Source organism: Elephas maximus, chromosome 21, assembly GCF_024166365.1.
Source record: "Elephas maximus indicus isolate mEleMax1 chromosome 21, mEleMax1 primary haplotype, whole genome shotgun sequence".
Lineage (NCBI taxonomy): Eukaryota > Metazoa > Chordata > Mammalia > Proboscidea > Elephantidae > Elephas > Elephas maximus.
Genome location: NC_064839.1, coordinates 23,410,688 through 23,426,094, shown reverse-complemented (window position 1 = coordinate 23,426,094; position 15,407 = coordinate 23,410,688). Strand labels below are relative to the sequence as shown.

At 53.2% G+C, this 15,407-nt stretch overlaps 1 protein-coding gene across 1 annotated transcript in view; it reads right to left on the bottom strand.

Moving 5' to 3' along the window:
- Positions 1 to 2,767: 2,767 nt before the first annotated feature.
- GNAO1 (G protein subunit alpha o1) overlaps positions 2,768 to 15,407 on the bottom strand; it is a 182,730-nt gene continuing 170,090 nt past the window's right edge. The window contains exons 7-8 of the mRNA XM_049863833.1: positions 9,575 to 9,728; positions 2,768 to 5,331 (exon numbers count right to left, since the gene is read on the bottom strand). Of these exons, the coding sequence (XP_049719790.1) occupies positions 5,144 to 5,331; positions 9,575 to 9,728 (342 nt within the window). The 3' untranslated portion in view covers positions 2,768 to 5,143. The remainder of the gene's footprint in view (positions 5,332 to 9,574; positions 9,729 to 15,407) is intronic.

Here is a 15,407-nt window from a genome sequence, read left to right as displayed (position 1 = left end):
AGGTAAGTGGGGAGAAAAAGGTTATTTTACTTCCCTTGAACGGTTGTAACTTTCTTTGCATGTTGCACACATTAAGGATGACACAGATTCCACGTGTTCTTATGTTCCAGATTTGTGAAAAAATGGTAGGTTGTCAATTTTAGAGGGCCCTGAGACATCGGAATGTGGCAGTGTGACAGTGGTCAAAGCAGAAATGTCTGAAGAAGTAGCTTAAAATGACCCAAGAGAAGTCTAAAATTCATCCTTAGATTCTACCCCTGGATAGTTGAGGATTCTGGGCGCTGGACTCTCTTTTGGCTTTTGTCACTTTTTGGAGGTGTCTGGGTCAGGTGCTACTGGCAGTAGCAGGAGCTAGGCTGGCCTCCTGTTACGTGGAGTGGGCTCACCTTCCCAGAACTCCCTTCACCACCCCGCATGTCTGCAGGGGTCGGAAGCACCTCAGCTGCTGTAGTAACAGAGCTGAGGCCTGGCCATTTGCTTAAGTTCATGAACAGGAAACAAGGAGTCTTGGGCACTCTGGCGAATGGTGAGTTGCCCTTGCCCTCTCCGGGGTCTTTGGAACTAGTTTTGTTACTCCATTTTTTTACTGGGCTTGTTTTGTTGACATCTTATATTTTCAGTGTCCCCACCTCCTCCACTCCCCCACCAAATTTGTACAAGTACCATAGAGAACAATGCTCCATGTGGGTGTTTTACTTGTGTTGTTACAGCTCCTGTGTGTTCAGGCGTCCACTTGGACCTGATTTCCCACTTGAACTGGGCAGACAATGTGTGCTTTTACCTTTCACCAGCAGACTTGATCCTGTCTGGTGTGCAAGGAACAGAATCAGAGCTCTGTGAAAGCAGGACACAGCGTGGGAAAGGGAACCATGACATGAACAGCAAGCTCGTCCGAGAATAACCAGGGCCGGCCTGGCCGAAAAAAAAGGCCCTCCATAATCTGAAACCATCTGGTTGCCCGTACCTTTTGTAAGATTATCATGGTCTTGAACCTGGCTGCACATTAGAATCACATAGAACTTTGAAAAAACATGATGTACAGGGTCTGCCCCCCACCCTCCTGCTTCTAATTTAATTGGTCTTTCCTCTGGATCCTTTCCAAAATATTCCTTCTGACCTCCCTTTTAAGAAAGGTAAGGCAAAGACACTCCTGTTGGTTTTATCTGCAAACTCACTTGAAAGTTGGGGAAGAGCCCTGTTAGTTAGAGAAATTCAGTGACCCCGCATGCAGACAGTGTCCTTCAGCTCTCCATCTGGCTCTTGGCTTGTCCCCCCAGACCAGTGTTAGGAAGTAGGGTTGTGGTCAAGATTACAAACCTTTCTGTGTGAGAGACTGACTTGATTTGTAAACTTTCACTTAAAGCACAATAAAAATGATTAAAAAAAAATTCTTAAAAAAAAAAATGCAAACCTTTCCATCAATTGGTGGTTAGCTGTGTGCCTCCATCTGCAGATAACAAGTAGGGACGGGGGCGGGGTGGTAGGGAACACCAGAAATGAGACATGGTCTGGCTTACTTGCAGGCTTGTCCTGGCAGAAGAGGTCCCAGAAGGTCCTGAATTGGTTGGCATGGGTGTTTGTAACCGGAAAGAACTAGCATTTGTTATTCTATATAGTCTGAGGTAATACCAGCCTCTATCTCCGCTGGATTCAAAAGACTTCTGGAACTTACTAAGAAGGGGCGTTCCATTTGTTGGGGGTGTGGAGAGGATTTCCAGTTAACTGAGCTCTTGAGGCCCTTCCATCTCAAGATGGCATGGTGTAGCACTTGGCTGCTTGGCTAATGAGGGGGACATGGATATGATGCAAGCATGCTATTCCCTCTGGGTCCCAGTTTCAACTGAGGGCTAGTTATTACAGCAGAAACTTGGCCACCCAGGGGAGAGCTGGGGATAGCCACAGCTTGGAGAAAACAGAAATTGGAACTCCACAAGCAGGCTGGCCCGTTGCAGCCATCCCTTGTGTGTTTGGTCCACAGGGGGCTTCCTGGCATCCAGGTGCAGTAGGGGAAGCAAAGCAGAAGGAAACCTTCCTGGCCACTTGGGCCTGAGCTTGTCCTTAGCTTTTAAAGATGTCCAAAATGAGGGGTTGTAACACCTTGGGTACAGAGGACCCTGGCAATTTGTTTGGCCTCATTCTTGGGACCACCCATTCTCTGACTGGAGGGGAACCACTGGATACAGAAAAAACAGGATCCTGTATTAGCAGATTTGGGGCTACCTGCCCCTCCCCAGGAAACCCTAGTGGCATAGTGGTTAAGAGTTCGGCTGCTAACCAAAAGGTCAGCAGTTCGAGTCCACCAGAGTTTCCTTGGAAACCCTGTGGGGCAGTTCTACTCAGTCCTATAGGGTAGCTGTGAGTTGGAACTGACCTGATGGCAGCGGGTTTGGTTTTTTTTTTTTTTTTGGCCCTTCCCTACCCTACCCCGAAAAATAATCAGCGGAGGATGAGGAGGAGCTGGGAGGAAGAGGGCGCTTTGAGCAGAAAGTGGCCCACTTCTCTGCCCTCCTTGTTCCTAGGTGGCACTGGGCCACTGTCCCACTGACTGCTCAGAGCTAGATGCCTATCTCCCGCCCCCTCGCAGCACTGAGTGGGGATGTGGAGAAGGGAAACTGGGGGGATTCCTCACCCAGCCCTTACAACCTGCCCACCAACCTCCCAGTGTCTGTGGCTGAGTCAGCTCCCTTCTTCCCTCTCCTGCCTGAGCGATGCCCCACCAAATAGCCGTCGTCGGGAAGCCAGAGGGTGAGAGACTTGAGGGTACAGACAAACATTCTCTTTATTGAGCTACACATGAATTTTCCATTAGAGAAGTAGACTGGCAGTGTGTAAGATACCACAGAAACCTCACCGATTGGGAATAGAAAGGCTTAGAAAGGCCCGTGGGCTTTTTTTTTGTTTTTTTCTTTTTTCCTTTTTTTTTCCAAGGTTTTTTTTTCCCCTGTGTTTTTAATTTTTTGTGTGTTTTGTCTTTTTGCCTCCTCTTTATTTGAAATATCTGTGACTGGTCTTCTTCAGCAAATATTAACTCTTAAAAGTGAAACTGTGAAGAGGTTTGGGGATTGGATACTAGTCAGTAGAAATGATACAGGACTGATCATGAAAACTGTGGCTTTAACGTAGACACTACATTCCATCTTTTTTTTAGGTTTTTTTTCCCATCCTGTGGTATTTAAAAATTTTTTTTTTTTTTTTGTTCTTTTTATCTGCAGCACAAACATCCCCACATGAGAAAGAGCAAACACAGGTCACTGAAACAAAGGAAAAGTTGGCGAGGGAGCATACACAGAAAAGGAGAGCATCCACCTGACAGATTGAGAATCGAAAATGGAAAAGGAAAAGAAGCCACAACCCCATTTCCCAAAGACTATGAGAGCTGATCTGGTATGGAATACGTAGGACTCATCAGGACAAAAATAAAAACAACAGAAAACTAAAAAAAAAAAACAAAACAAAGGAAATCTTTAGAAAGGGGTTTGGTGGGAAAATTTATTTCTCTAGGGCTCTATTTATATATATGGTGGGGATTCTTTTTTGGCAGCTACTGGCCAGTGAGAGCTGTGCTTTTTCTATACAAACCTGGAATGAGGGTGTGACTTAGGGCTGGGGGGAGCGGGAGCCTCTACTCCGTGTCAGGTGGCTGAGAGGCCACCAGGGGTCTGCAGGGATCTGTGTGGCTCCCAGAAGCACGGCCTGAGCGCAAGGCTTCGAAGGCCCATGCGCTGTGCAGGCGCGCCTGACAGTGGACAGGCCCAGCACCTCTGTGGGAGTGCTGGGGGCCGTGGTGGTGGTGGTGTGCAGATGTGTATGTTTACTTATTTCAAAAACAAAAAGAAATATGGATGAAATGGTGGTTTTTCCTTTTTTTTTTTTTTTAAGCTACAAAGCACATGAGAAAAAAAATTTTTCTTTCAAATTCTAAATGTAAAGACTCAACTAAAACCGGATTCTATAGCATTCTACGGAAATACACAGCCATCAGTCACTCTGGGGTCGTAGGTTAGACAGGGGCTTGATACAGAAAGGCTGTGTGTCTTACAAAGGCCAAAAGGTCATGCTACCAGGAGATCAACGTCAACAGCAAAGAGTCCATGAAGCAGTCTGTAGAAAGAGAGATAATGGGGTCCAGTCTGACCATTTTCTTTGATTTTAAAAACCAACCAACCAACCAAAAAACCCTAGGAGATTTTTCATGATGTTGGGGTGGGGCATAGTGGGGCAGCATGACATGAGGGATCAAGAACCCAAGTGAAGCCCATTCCAGGATCCTTGGGAAACTTCACCCCATGGGATGCTGGTCAGTCTACAAATCCAACTCCCCTTGGCCACGCCTGGCCCCTTCTCCACTTTCTTCCCTTCTGCCCAGCGTGCCCTCTTGGAGGGGTCAGGCTTCAACTCTTCAGATCAATTGGAGCCATGATTCGCATGTCCCCTCCCCTCAGCTGCTTCTAGGAAGCAAACCAAGTCTCCCTTTTCTCTGATTCTTGCCTTGTGAACATGAATAAAGAAAACTCAGGAGACAATGGATTGGTCAGAGCAATGATTCTTCCAAATTATTGAAATCAGCAACCACCACCACCCAAAAGAGAAGCATCTTTGAGTTGTTGTTGGGGACATAGGGTAGGGAGATGTTTAGGGTGTTGGCTGTTTTTAAAAGAGTTCTGGAATTCATACAAGAGCAGGACAGAACTGAAAGCATTCGGCCTCAGCAGGTAGAAAGCAGAGAAACAGGATAGACTAACGCCAGGCCTTTCTCTGCCCTCCACTGCTCACAGAAATTGAGTCTTAGAGAGTGAAAATCACGTGGCTGCTCTTAAAAGGATGGACTCCCAAATCAGGACGCCGATCACCTGTGTGTGTGTGTGTGTGTGTATGTGTGTGTGTACACTCACACACGGGCATGCTCACGTGCTGGCCCCAGGGAAATCTCAATGAGCTATGGGATGGCGGTCAGTCCTGTCCACAACTCTAACACAAACTAAAAAGATTTATATATATTTGTATATATATAAGTTTTTGTTATGCCTTTTTAAAGTTTATTTACCAACTTGGATTTGTTAGTGGTGTGTTTGTGTGCGCGCGTGTGCAAGCTTTTCTGAGTGCTGGAATCATTACCAAATAGGTTGCTCTACAGGACAAGAGGTCAGTACAAGCCGCAGCCCCGGAGGTTGTTGGCAATGATGATGTCGGTGACGGCGTCGAATACCACCTGGATATTATTCGTGTCTGTGGCACAAGTCATGTGACAATAAATTTCTTTGTTGGGTGAGCGGTTTTTGCTTTCAAATTGTGCTTGGATGTAGGCGGCTGCATCTTCATAGGTATTGGGGCCTGTAACAGAGACAGAACAGGGGAGAGGCCCTGGTGAGAGCTGGGGTGGGCTGGGCCAGGGCATTTTTCAGGAGGCCAGATGAGACACAGCGAGGGACCAGAGGAAGGCAGCTGTAGGAACAGCTGGGCATTTGTTCTTCCAGGAACTGTGGCAGCATTTAAAACTAAAAACAAAATATGGTTAGCATTTGCCTGGCTTTTCGCACTGGATCAACCCAGGAGGCCTGGAAGGTTCCCCGTCCTGCCTTCCAGATGAGCACATGGAGGCCCAGAGGGCCTGGGTCCACCACTTCCCACACTGCCCTGGGTCTAAGGCAGCCCTGCTGCTTCTAGAAACCAAGAAAATAAAGTCAAACCAGCAGGGGCCAGTGGTGGCCCCTGGCTCCGGGCGTCTCAGAGCGAGGACCTGTGCTTCTTCCTTGCAGGGGCAGATTACTCAATAAGCAAGGTAAGCATGGGCTCACTTGTGCTTACTTCCTAATTTGTGGTGAAAAATCTGAAATCATTCACTACAGATTATGAAGTGAGCACAATAAACCAGTGCCTACCTTGTTACTGGGTCATCTGTCCTTGTCACGGATCATAAATTTGAAAAGAGGCTTTGATTCTGTCGGAACATGCTGTGGGTTTGGGAGATAGACAGATGCCAGCCATACCTAGAAGCAGAATCTTTGATGTGATAAAAAATGTGAAATTGTTCACTGCAGATAATCTGGTAAGCAAGGTAAGCACCGTGCTTACCTCGCCTATTGGATAATCTGCCCCTGCTTGATGGTGCCTAGAAGGCCAATAAAGGGAAGATGCTCTGTTTTCCTCAGTGCCACTAGGATCTGGGCAATTGTGGGAACAACATGGTCCTCTTTTGAGGATGTGGGGCCATCTCCCTGCTCCACCCTGCCCGGCCTCATTCTCCGTGGATGTGAGCCACAGGGCTGGGGAATTCGGGCAGGGCCAAAGGAAAGCTTCTGCAGCCAGGATTGGCTTTAGTTCCTTTAAAGAAACAGGAAGATTGGCTTTAGTTCCTTTAAAGAAACAGGAAGACTCTGGCCCTGTGCTCTAGGCAAACGTAAAGATGCCCTGGGGTAAGAGGTGGGAATATCCCTGGAGTGGGAGAAGGGAGATCAGAGTGGAGAGCAGCCCTGGGCCACCCACCAGGAGCACCCAGACCCACGAGGCAGAGCCTCCTCCTTATGGAGAGTCCTCAGGGAAGCTGCTTGTAAAGTGAATTGTAAGCAAGAGACTGGACTCCATCAAGGGGCTTCCTGTCCAGAGAGAGCCAGGACAAAGGCACAGATTACAGTAAAAAATGGCTGACCTCCAGGAGAGGACCCACAGGGACATCCTGTTTGGATGGTGGGGATGCCAGCCCTGCTGAGTCCTTGCCCTTACCCAGCCCCTCTCCTGCCTGGTGCCCAGCTGGTCCCTTAGAGCCCACCTCCAACATTTGCCACCCCCTGTCCCCACTCCACCAGTGTCCTCCACAGGCTTTGGCACCCCATGGGGCCACTGCATTCCTTGCTGCCTGATGGCTTAAGGAAGCGAGGTCGGCCCTCAACAAATTCCGGAACTCTGGACCATGGGATGGGAGGTAATTGAAATTATTTTTGCTGGGTTTGGGGTGGATTAAAAAAAAAAAAAGATGGTGGATGAGGGAGATATGCTGTGAAGCAAATGAACAGAACCAAAGGGAGGGAGGGTCCAGGGTTAGGGGAGAATTCCAAGGAGAGCCCACTCATAGAAAGCAGGCTGTGCTGGCAGTGCATGGCCTGTATTACTGTGGGTGCCCTGGAGGGTCTCTACTGGGTGACTACTTGTCAGCCATCTTATTGTTTTTGGACCCAAACTGGAGCCCTCTGAAGGCACCGGAGAACTCTGATGTTTTGCAAATCCAGTTGACTTTCCCTGGGAGCATCGATTGGGGGCATCCAGTGCCCCATATTATACAGCAGGGAGACTCCTCCCAAACAAGGACAAGGGTGAGCCTTAGGATTGGGTCTGCCCCCGAAAGACGGCACTGGCCTGAGAGGATCTGCCAGGGCTTGTGAGCTGCTGGGCTCCATCCTGTTACCAAAACTTTTAAAAGACTGGCATTGGTCCCAGAGGGCCTTTGCTGAGGCTGGGAAGTCAGCGGTGGCTGCCAAAAGCGTGGGTGCAGCCTGGCTCTGCCAGCAGGCAGGGCCCTCCCGTTCACACGGCAAGCCTGGGGCTGGGTCTTTCTGGGGCCTGTCCCGAGCCCTCCTGCACTTGCTCCACCCTGTGAAGGGCACCTCCACCTGGCCTGTCCCCCTTCCCTGGTTTCTACCCTCTGTCAAAGTTCTGACACTGGGACTGTCTTGTCCACCCCATGGGGCAGGCATTATTATTATCTACTGTGGGTACCCGCAGTCCCTGGGTGGTACAAATAGTGAGCGTGCTCAGCTGCTAACTGAAAGGGTGGAGGTTCAAGTCCACCTAGACATGCCTCCAGAGGAAGGCCTGGCAATCTACACCTGAAAAATCAGCCACTGAAAACCCTATGAAGCAAAGTTCTACTGTGACACACGCGGGTCGCCATGAGTTGGAGTCGACTGGACAGCACACACATCCCTGGTGGCTAAGCCATTAGGTGTTCAGCTGCTCACCAAAAGGTCAGCAGTTCGAATCCGCCAACTGCTCCTTGGAATCCCTATGGGGCAGTTCTGCTCTGTCCTATAGGGTCGCAATGAGTCAGAATCAACTTGATGGCAATGGATTTGTTTTGTTATACATATGTATCTTTTTTTTTTTTTTACCATGCCACCCAGATGGAAACCTGAGGCACAGGGAGATGCCCAAAGTTGCAGGTGGTCAGGCTGCTTGGGGCCCCTGACCTCCTGGAGACCGTAGGACTTGAGAGCCTGGAGTGCAGGCAAGGTGCCTGCCCTGGTCCCTCTCTTGGCCCTGGGAGGGGCAAAAACCTTGTAAAGTCACAAGTGCACCGAGCACCAGGAGGATGCAGGCCTTTTCCGTGACACCCAATAGAGGAGGGTGGAGACTAGATCTATTCAAGAATTCTGGAGCCCCCTCGCTGGGCTCGGGACCTGTGTAGCTCCGAGGCCTGAGCCCATGCCCATAGCCTCTCATGGGGGCTGTGTTGGTGAGTGGGTTCCTGGCTGAGCCAACCCTCCTCCAGAGCAGTGTGATTAGGACTCTGGCCCTCTGTGCTCTCAGCATGCAAAGATGACCCCACTCTGCCCAGAGGGACATGGACTGGGCCTGGGTTCCCATCAGTGCTGCTTCTCGCCTGGGCTGCAGCCCCTTGTGGGATCCTGTGGCCCCAGAGCTGGTCTGTCCTAAGCAGCCACCCTCCCTCCACTGCCGAGACAGTCCGGTGCCTCAACCACCCACTCAGGGACTTTCCCCTGAGTCAGATGGGAAGAAAAAGCCCCAGAGAAGGCAGAAAAGAGGGAGGCAGGATGGAGGAGGCTTGCAGATAATTGGAGCATTTGGTTTGGGGAAAAGACCAGGGTTGAGGGAGGAGGCCTGATAGGGTGGGGAGGGGAGAGAGGAGGCACGGTGGGGTGGCAGTGAGGTGGGATGAGCTGGGTTGGCACAGGCAGGACTGCCACACACAGTGGCACCTATGCTCAGGGCACTGAAGCAGGCAGTAGGAGGGCAAGTGGGGACTGAAATGCAGCCTGGGCCCCACTCTCAGGCCACATGCCCACCCACAGGGTGGAGGAAGAGGAATTAGAATGTTCTAATTTATGCAATAACAATGATTGTGAGGATGGCGCAGGACCGGGCAGTGTTTCGTTCTGTTGTGCATAGGGTCGCTATGAGTCAGAACTGACTCGACGGCACCTAACAACAACAACAATTTATGCAAAGGTTCTGTGTGGACCAGCCCCCAGCCCTGGGTAGGGGTGACTGGAGGCCTCGGGAGAAATTGGCAAGGCTCTCCTGCAAGGTCCTGGGACCTCTACTATAGGGAGACCGGGGAAGAGGGCAATGGGAAGCCTGTGGCCCTGCCCTGCCTCCTGATCCCTGCCCTGTCTCTTCTGAGTCACCTGGTCATCACACCCACGGCTCAGGACGTGACATTTCCCACCATACCCAGGGCTATGTCCTGGGAAGGGCCAGACCTGGCCGCACCCTGAGTGCTTTCTCCACGGCCTGCCCCGTCCTCGGCTGGCAGGGCAGCCTCTTCCCTGAGCCCACAGGTGGTTGGGCTCCAGACAATACCTGGGTCTTCTGGGGGAGGTCAGGGCCACATGACACCCACCTGTGTATTCAGGGAAGCAGATGGTCAAAGGTGACTTCTTGATCTTCTCGCCAAAGAGATCCTTCTTGTTGAGGAAGAGAATGATGGAGGTGTCGATGAAGAACTTGTTGTTGCAGATGGAGTCAAAGAGCATGAGAGACTCGTGCATGCGGTTCTGCAGCCCCAGGCGGGGAGGGAGAGAGTGAGACAGACAGCCGGGAGAGACAGACGGACACAGGGGAAAGAGAAGAAGAGAGTTAGGCTGAGAGAGAGCACCGGGTGACTCAGCAGCTCATGAGGGGCTCCTGTGCCCCCTCCTCCGACGAAGCTGGTAGAGCGAGCCTGCTATTGTTAACGCCTTGCGGGGCACCTCATCCCCAAGCTCAGCACACCCTCGCCCAGCTGCTCGGGCTTCATGGCAGGGATGACTGGGAACCGTGGGCACCTCATCCCCAAGCTCAGCACACCCTCACACAGCAGCTTGGGCTTCGTGGCTCCCTGGGGGAGGCTGAGGACTGGGTGACCCAGGGCTCTCTCTGCTGGAAGAACGTGCGTGTGTGTGTGCGCGCGCGCACACACACGCGCCTGCGCACACACGTGCGCTGTGTGCAGGGAGCCTCAGAGCTGGGCTTTGGCCTCCCTTGTTTGGACTTTCCTCCTGGGCCCATTTCTGGGGGACGGTCCTGTGGGAGTGGCGTGGGACTTTAGGTTCCTCCTGTCTGAGGGGCACCCACACCAGGCTTCCCCTGGCTCCTCGGGAGCCACCACCCAGGGGAGCTGCTCCCATGAGGGCTGCCTCCAGGAGTGGCTGGTGGACTGGCCTACCCCCTGGATGGGTCAAACTAAGCCACATCTGACCCTGCAAGGAGTTTAGAGCAATTCAGATGTGAATTACCGCTGAGCACACACAAGTTTGTTTTGCGAAGCAATGAATGTGACGGCCACCCAACTAAAGCAGAGCCTGAGGAGAACACCCTGGGCTAAACACTGACCATTCCCACTTTGGAATGCCCAGCGCATTCGCGTGGGCCACCTGTTTCTGGGTAGTGAAGAGGAGCATGGCGCTCGCTCTGTGGACTGTATCCCTGGTGCAGGGACAGTGCCTCTTGTTTGCCCCAAGAAGCCTGTTCTCACTCTGGGCACTTCCCACCACGAACCCAGCGCCATGGCTTACAGTCCAAGCCCATGGGTAATTCCTGGTGAAACTCTGAGCTCTGAATTAAGAAGACTGAAACAAACAACAGGAAAGAGAAGGGACTTGATGTGGAGATGAACTTACTTCCCCAGGGATAAGCAAACACTAAAAAAACCAAACCAAACCTGTTGCCATGGAGTTGATTCCGACTCATAGAGACCCTATAGGACAGAGTAGAACTGCCCCATAGGGTTTCCAAGGAGTGGCTAGTGGATCTAAACTGCTGATTCTAGGTTGGCAGCCGAGCTCTTGACCACTGAGCCACCAGGGCTCCAAGCTGAGTAAATCACTTATTCAATTGCCAAGACCTTCTTCCTCCGTCTGAGCAGGAAGGTAAGGAAGGTGATGGAATAATCGTCAGTGACGGCCGAGGCCCACTCTGTGCCAGTGCTAGGCCCAGCACTTCACCTGCCTTGTGTATGTAACCTCATCAGTCCTTAGGGGACACCAAGGGGACATAGCAGGAATATGGGAGAGCAGAGACTTGTACCCAGCTCTGGGCCAGATCCAGGGCCTCAACCCTATGCTCTACAGGCTGGGACATGGCTGGAGGTGGAGGGGACTTCAAGGGTCCTGTGTTGAAATGGGCCATGGCCCACTGTCCACATCCCTCAGCTGACACCAGGGGTTCCTCTGATGGGTTCTGACCTCATGGGATTTCTCTGGTGAACATCATTAGCCTGTGGCCTTCTGGGGAGTAAATAACGACAATGTAAATTTTTTTTACTTTTACCATTGGTCAGCTCCTCCTTCAGCATTCCCTCCATGACTGCATCATTGCACCCCTGACCTGTCAGTTGTCCCCAAGCCCTTGTTTTTATTGGCTCAAGCCAGTTGGCAGAGGGGGACAATTTGAGGTCTCAGCTGTCCCTTGGGAGCCCCTCAACAGCTGGCATGGTCTTACCACTTTGGTTGTGGTAAATGGCATTGTCCTTTTACTCTGCAAAACAGACGCAGTAAACTCATATGGTCTTATTCCCTTCTAACGCCAACCAGTATACTCCATTCTCAGCTCCCACCACATTCGCAGGGTCCCACTCGCGGGGAGGGGGCTCATTTGCCTTGTGCTGTCTTAATGGTGTCTGCTCAGAAAACGGCAGGTGGAGGTCTCCTAGGAGGCCAAGCGAATCCTTGCTTGGGGCCACCTATGAGGGCAGAGTGGAGACCTCCAAGAGCCCAGGGATTCAACAGGAGATGGGCCCCTTCTCTCCCCATCCCACAGAGTCACCTCATCCTACAGATGCTCAACAAAAGCTGAAAACCCACAGCCAAAGGCATGCTCTCAACCCCAACTCCACAACTGTCTCAAGCCTGCTGTGGTCTACAGTTGTTGGGGGGATGCCCCGGGCACCACGCAGGGCTGCCAGGGTGACCAGAGCTGACAGCAGGAGGCTGTGTGCATTTGGCATGTGGGCTGGGCTGGCCTCTTCAACATGAGATCACCCAGCTTAAGTTTGGAGGAGAAATCCAGGTTGGCTGGCTCTGGCAGGCTCCACGGTACCACTCCACTAATGCTCAGGTCCCACTTTCCCCTGCCCACTGCCACCATGTCGAGGGCTACAGAGCATCCCTTCACTACTCACTCATTCATTCTTCCAACCAACATTTCCTGGCATGTGTGGACCAGGCCCCTGCTGGGCTGCTAGGGGGCTGTAGGACCAACCTGCACCAGGCTCCTGCTCTCCAAGAGCTCACAGTCTAGTTGGGTAGAGGATGCTCACACAGTAGAAAGGCCTGAGGCCCCAAGAAGGGAGCAGAGTTGGGGAGGGACACACGCCAAGTCAGACTTGGTGTCGTGGGCAAAGCCTCCAAGAAGGGTTGATTCTGGTGGTGCAGGTGGGACCTTGAGGAAAGGAGCTGGCTGCGGGGAGGGGGAAGTGCCGGCGCCGAGACCTCTCCACGAACCACAGGCCTGACTGGAGCCCATCACCAAGATGCCAAGACCACAGGCTGTGCTTACAAGCTCCCAGGAGGAGACAGACACCGGAGTACATTTAAAGCGGAGACACACCGTTTGAGAAAAGAGGAAGAAGACAGGGGTCACCATTAGCCAACAGCCTTCCCGCAGAGCTGCTGGGAGCCCTCCCCAGGGCTGTTTCCTATGCCTGCCATGCCTGGCAGAAGTGCCCCGGGTTCTCTGCCTGCCACACCTGGCCTAGGACAGGAAGGTGAGCTCAGCCCTGGGCAGACCAGCCTCCTGCGCTCACCTCCATGACACCTGCAACAATCCCCAGTGGCAGGCGGCCGGTCACCCAGAGTCCTGCTGCCCCTGCAGAGCGGGCCCACTCCCACAGGTGATCCACAGCCTAGGCCCGGGTCCCATGTGGTGTGGGCGTGCCGGCGGAGCTGCTTGGGCACCGACACAACACAGCACACTCACGCTAGAAACAAGCTGGCACTTTTTATTAATGGTTGGTGACTAATAAATACATTATGGCAGCCAATAAATTATTACAATAACTAGAGATTTATTAAACCAACAAGTCACTCTTCTCACAAAATTACAGTTAATAGGAGGTGGGTGGCAGCAGCTGGCCTGGGAGGAGGGACCACTGTGCCTAAGAGAGAAGGCTTTGCTAAAGAGGGAGGGGGTGCTGACCCAACCCTGCCTGGGAGGGGAGGTGGGCGGACAGGTAGCAACAGAGTGGGAAGGGGGTCAGGGAGGCTGAGCCGAGGGATGGGTCAGAACCAGCAAAGGGTAGAGAGGACCAGGAGGTGAGGGGGGCTGTTGGCCTGGCTGGAGCTGTCCTTGCCTCCAGTTGGGAGGGTGGAAGGGGGGGAACGGGAGGTCCACAAGGGGTGAGGGGTGAGGAGGTGGTGGCTTAGAGCTGCTGGCTCTGCTGAGAAGGGGGTTTTGAGTGGTCTGGGTGCACTGGGCCTGGGTGTGGGGAGTGAAAGCTTCCCTTTCAGAAAGACCCCTTCTCTGACACAGAAGGCCCAGGACTCTGGATGGGGTGGGGTCTGGTGGAGGTCCCAGCTACGCTGTCTGGGCAAGGAGGGTTCAGGACTCTTCTCATTGGGGGAGGGGCCTACCACAGAGCCCATCACACAGTGCCCACCTCGGCCCCGTCCCCTGGCCCGGCTGGTGTGTCCCACTGACCTGGGCTGCTGGGGCTCTGCCCTCTGTGGGCTTGTGGTCTGACATGGGGCAAATGTCTTGGGGTCCTTGCCTTTGGCACCCTGGATTGAGTCTCTGGTGGCCAAGGATGAAGCCTCACAGCTCAGTTCCTGAGAACTGCCAGGTGGCACCTGAAGGCCTCCAGAGGCACAAAAGAGCCGAGGCAGCAAAGGGGGCTTGTGCCCAGATCACTTAGGGGGCTGGGCAGGCCACGACCTGGTCCGGAGGAAAGAGACCTCAGGACTGTGGAAGCGATCACTAGGGCAGACCAAGAGAAACAGGGGAGGAGAGAGGATGCAGGCAAGGGATAAGGAAAGAGGTCCACGATCAGTGTCTGGGGTTAGAAACTACAGTGTGTGCTGTGGGAGCAGAGGTGTAATGAGGGGGTGATCTCTCCCCTTGGAGAACTGCAGGGTGCATTCCAGAAGAAGGGAAGGGTGGGATGAGATGGCTCCTGGGCTTTCCCTGTTTGGGGGTTTGCAGACAGGCTGGTTACAGGGGCTCTGGGTGCAGAGGAGGGAGCTGTGTGATCAAGCAGCCCCCTGGCACCAGATACGGTGTGGTCTTCTGCCTGGGTCCTGCCCACTGCCCTGCAGTAGGAGCCTGTGGCCAAAGGCCCTCAGGCTCTGCTGGGGCCAGAAGGAGAGAAAGGGATGGGGCACTGAGTGTCTAGGGCCTCCGGGGAAAGTGGTCAAGGAGCCCAGAGTGTCAAAGCTGTTGGTTGAGGGGCCCAGAGCTATGCTTGGGGCTGGGGCAGACCCCCACAGCCCCCTCAGACCATGGAGTCCACAGGCCTAAAAGGCTGCAGAGCCTCAGGGACCTCAAGACCTGACTCTTGTGGCAGCAACAGGTGCCAGGGCACAGAGCTTGCCCACAGGCATCTAGGCGGCAGGCCCATTTCACGGGTTTGGCAAAGGTCTGCCTTCTCTGCCTGCTGAATTAGAGTCATTCAGAGAGTTCAAACGTGGGGTCCACCCACGTCTGGTTACTCATATCTCCCCCCACCCATACCCACGACGGAACCAAGAGGGATGTCACCTGCCCCCCCACCCCCACCCCAGAGCTGCTGGTGATGACAGGGAAGGGAGGCAAGGAGACAGGACAGGGCCTGGTGGCTTCCAGGGAAGTCCCTGGATACCCCTTCCTCGAGGGCTTAGACCAGACGGCAAGGACCCCTCGCCCTTGGAAGGCTGGGTGGGGGGCAGGAAACAGCCCAAGAAACGGCAACTGGGTGTGTTTGGAGGAAACCGAGTAGGGCTGAGCACCAGAGAGTAGGAAAAGGCAGCCTGGGCAGGGGTGTGGGCACGAAGGCCCCAGGCAACCTGCCCCTCCAGCCCCCTCATTCTACAGACTAAGACGTGCTGGGACCAGGGCCCACTCTGCCACTGTGGTTTGAGGGTGACAGCTGGGGGGGATGGAGAGGCCTGGGCAGGAGGGCAGTAACTTCCACCCCCTGGGTGACGCCCTTGGCCAGTGTCTCCTCTTGTGTCAGCTCCCCTATAAGTTTGGGGTCACAGGGCAGCTAGGGGCACAGCTGGCTA